This window comes from Egretta garzetta, unplaced genomic scaffold, assembly GCF_000687185.1.
Source record: "Egretta garzetta isolate BGI_Z169 unplaced genomic scaffold, ASM68718v1 scaffold287, whole genome shotgun sequence".
NCBI classification, from domain to species: domain Eukaryota; kingdom Metazoa; phylum Chordata; class Aves; order Pelecaniformes; family Ardeidae; genus Egretta; species Egretta garzetta.
The window spans coordinates 10603848-10608040 of NW_009260435.1; the positions used below are offsets into that span (position 1 = coordinate 10603848).

At 39.1% G+C, this 4193-nt stretch overlaps 1 protein-coding gene across 1 annotated transcript in view; it reads right to left on the minus strand.

Annotated features, from left to right (window-relative positions):
- SCG3 (secretogranin III) overlaps nucleotides 1-4193 on the minus strand; it is a 32219-nt gene that overhangs the window by 23421 nt on the left and 4605 nt on the right. Inside the window, exons 3-7 of the mRNA XM_009643856.2 lie at nucleotides 4133-4187; nucleotides 3381-3433; nucleotides 2762-2807; nucleotides 2452-2667; nucleotides 1266-1408 (exon numbers count right to left, since the gene is read on the minus strand). Coding sequence (XP_009642151.1) covers nucleotides 1266-1408; nucleotides 2452-2667; nucleotides 2762-2807; nucleotides 3381-3433; nucleotides 4133-4187 — 513 coding nt within the window. The remainder of the gene's footprint in view (nucleotides 1-1265; nucleotides 1409-2451; nucleotides 2668-2761; nucleotides 2808-3380; nucleotides 3434-4132; nucleotides 4188-4193) is intronic.

Consider the following 4193-nt stretch of genomic DNA (forward strand, 5'->3'; position numbering starts at 1 on the left):
GGAAGTGATCGTGCCCCTGTACTCGGTGCTGGTGAGGCCGCACCTTGAATAGTGTGTTCAGTTTTGGGCCCCTCACTACAAGAAAGATGTTGCGTTGCTGGAACATGTCCAGAGGAGAGCCACAAAACTGGTGAGGGGTCTGGAGCACAAGTCTTACGAGAAGCGGCTGAGGGAACTGGGGTTGTTTGGTCTGGAGAAGAGGAGGCTGAGGGGAGACCTGATCGCCCTCTACAACTGCCTGAAAGGAGGCTGTAGTGAGGTGGGGGTCGGCCTCTTCTCCCTGGTAACAGATGATAGGACGAGGGGGAATGGTTTGAAGCTGCACCAGGGCAGGTTTAGGCTAGACATTAGGAAAAACTTCTTCACCGAAAGGGTTGTCAGGCTCTGGAATGGGCTGCCCAGGGAGGTGGTCGAGTCCTCCTCCCTGGAGGTATTTAAAAGAAGGATAGATGAGGTGCTTAGGGACATGGTTTAGTGGTGGGATGTCAGGGTTAGGTTAAAGGTTGGACTCGATGATCTTAAAGGTCTTTTCCAATCAAAGTGATTCTATGATTCTATGATTCTAATACAGAAAGTGAAAAAGCAAATAGCTTTCTATGGCATCATCAAAATGTTTTCTCTTTGCTTCGTAACAGCTGTCACTTGAACGAGAACTCTACCATTCAGCTGTCCCACAGCTCTCTTGGTAATCAGTGGGATTCAGCATGCAATAGCTAATTGCAAAATCTAGTGCAGAAAAGATAAGGTTAGTATTTTAAAATATAAGGACCCCATATTTCAATGGCTAAAACCATTGAGACATCCTGAGGTCAGAGAGAAACCCATAGAGAAATGTATCCTCAACTAACCAGCATCGTTACATGTCTGCCAATGACAATAATGAGCAGGTGGATAAGCATGAGCTCAGAACTTTCTCCATAAACATCCAAAAGAAACTGATAATACAAAAGAACTCAATGAGAATCAGAAGAGAAATTAAAGGAAAAACGAGGGCAGACGTGGAAGGAGTACAATCAGTGTATGTTTTCTCTACATCAGAAACATTCTGCAGTTTGGCCTATTTTGTTGCAAAGCCATCACAGGAACAATGTTATTGCAGAACTAAACCAATGTGCCCAAATGAGTCAAGAAGCTTCCCAGAGCCTGAATCCTATTCATTTTCACTCAAGTCAGCATTATTAGCTGGACACAGTATTCATCCAAATTGTTTTTTAAAAGAGCATTAAACATAAAACAGCTAAATGAAGTATTAACAAGATACTTACTAGTCCCAGATTTAGAAGTTTTGAAACGATCTTGTCAAACACTCCTCTATCATTTTCTTCATAAATTCTTGCAGCAATTTTTTGAACAATGTCTTCAGCAGTCAAAGGAGTGCCATCTAATTGATGGAGGCCATCTGGATCATCTAAAAGGATTACAGTTTAACTGTGTGCTGACTGTCCTGACTCATGTGGATTAGACATCTTGTAAAAAATATCTGCCCACATCTTTTTCTCTTCAGAACAAAGCTGCACTTTTTAGACACATTAGGAATATACTTTGATACACACTTTGGAACCCACTACATCAGTCCCAATGAAAAGTCCTTCATGTCCATTTTCCACATATGTCTTTCTGACTGTTGCTTTTGAAAGAGCAGAGATGAATGTTAGGAGCATACTCTCCTGTTTATAGAAAAATTTGTAAGAACGAGAGAACACTGCTCACATATCCGCTTATATGCATCTTCCTGGTATCTACTTTCATTGTATGGCCACTTAGATCAAAACAGATCATGACAAACAGCATGCTGTCTTCTTGTTTGGATTTCAGCAAATGAAGTTTTAATTACATAATCATTACTTATGACACATAATATCATCATGACCAATAGGAAAGTGAATATAACGAGTAAGCTTTGGTCTGTTATCAGCACAGTTTGATATAATTAAAAATATCCTGAGCTAAATGCTGCTCACAACTCTCAGAAGACTCACTTGAACTACAAGTCAATTAACTACTCCTGTAGTAAAGGCAAGTATTCTTTGGGCTTTGGTAACTTCTTTTAGCTTTGTGATGAGGAGAATTATCTAACATTGCACGTACCATTTGGAACAAATAGATGTGATTTAGCTCTATATAAAAGTGCTTCTTCCTTTCAAATCAGAATAAATATACTTTCATTTAAAAGTATGTCCCATTTTCTTTCCATCAAATCTAAATTGCTAAAAAACATAATGCAAATTACAGAGTTGGATTTTCAAGACTGTACAAATCAATAGCAATTCTTTTGTATTGTGTTTCAAAAGCAAACTGTAATACAACAAGCTTCTACAACTGGAAATAATTGAAATTGCACTCCAGTAACAAAAAGACCTCATATTTAGTGGTGAATACAACATTCATGATTGCAATCAGTTTGCAAGAGAAGTCTAACCTAAAAGTCACTGCAAGATGATTACTGAATACCTTGGAATTTATAATCCACTCCACTTTTAGTGGAGTCATAGTCATCCACAAGCCTGCGGTTCTTGGTGGAGTCTGCATCATCAATGGCCAGTTGCTGTTCATACAAAGAGCTTCTAATTGACTCCCTCTCCTTTTCATTCCTCTCTCTTTCTGCTACTGATTTTAGCAGGTTCAGGTCATCAGCAAAGGAATAATTCCTGAACTCTGGCTTATTTTCTGGAAAATAAATCAACGCATACATGACATAAAAGCTTGTACCTCTTTGAATACCATTATGAATATTGCCATAAAACCAGGAAAGATGTTTTACCTGTGGGAGCTATTTTCCTATTCTTGTCTGCCTCAGCTTCAGCAATCTGATATACAAAAATAAAACAGAGAAACAAAACAACAATCAGGCAGAAGGAATAAATACACTAAAATCTGGGATCTCATAATTCATCAATATCAGCAGAAGCCTTAATGCCTGATCTTCACTCTTAGTAAGAAGTTTGCCTTAATAAGTAGAACATGATTAAGCGCCTGGCACTTTTTGTCAGGACCACCGCATCCTGAATCAGACATTATGAGAAGCTGCAATAGACTTTCCATTTTGAGATAAATGCCAGTTCCATTTTCCTTCCTCAACCCAAGCTCCTGGTATATTGCTGTAGGATGTCGATACAAAGGGGTTACACCTGTGAGCTGTTGGAGCTAACAACCTGCTTTTGGAATGCTGGACAGTAAAACTCTCTATGCCAATTCTTAAAAATGGTTGAAACTCTATTTTGTACCTAACCCCATCAATATTTACTTTACTGACAAATCTATTTTTAATTCATTTGTTAAGCTATTAGGTTATTAATGGATCTGGTACCTGACAGCTCAAAATATTGTAAGAATACCAAAACAAAAAAAACCCCACTGTAAATATTTTTTATTTCACTTACCTGTTCCTCTAAAGGTCTTTCTACACTTAACTGTCTGTTGTGTATAGCTTTATCTAGAATAAACAAACACACACATATACACTCAGTTATATGATGCATGCGACTACAAAGAGACAGAACATTTTTTCTTAATTTATAGTTTTCTCCCATAAAGCATGGTGTCTTAAATATGATGCCAACTGCTAGTTCTTGTAAAAAAATTCAGTGTTCCTAGAAGAATGAGAATACATTTTAAAAGTCAAACATTTAAACAAAGCATGATTGTTTGGGGCAGAGGGAGAGGTTCTGCAAAAGGTGTAATAGAAATACAGATGTAGAGTCAGTAACCCCTTTCTGATGAGAAAACTCGTAAACAAATTGGAGAAAAAATGCCATAAGAGATAGACTAAAATAGCAATAATCGGATTGTCACAACCAAGAGATTAAAAATCTCTTACATCCAGAATACCAGGGGAGACACAGAGCGAGCGAGCGAGCGACTTGTGCAGAAACTGCTGCAGAATGGATGAAATCATTGCTTGGAAAAGACTGCAAAAATTCAGAGCTTTTCCCTCTACCAGCACCTATCTCTTCACTCAATATTAGATTGCAACTTCTGTGATCCAGCGCCTTGCGCCAGGAACATCGTTTCTTTAGGATCTAATTGCCTTTAGGCAAGCGGAAGGAAAGTTTTCTCTTTCCCCTACCTACACCCTGCAAAACTTTCCCCACTTGGGAGAAAATGGAGACAACGCGTTAGCGAAGGTGCCTACCTTTGCCCCCGGGTTTCGGGAAGCCGTGCACCCGGCTTGCCAGCAGCAACAGCACCTGCAC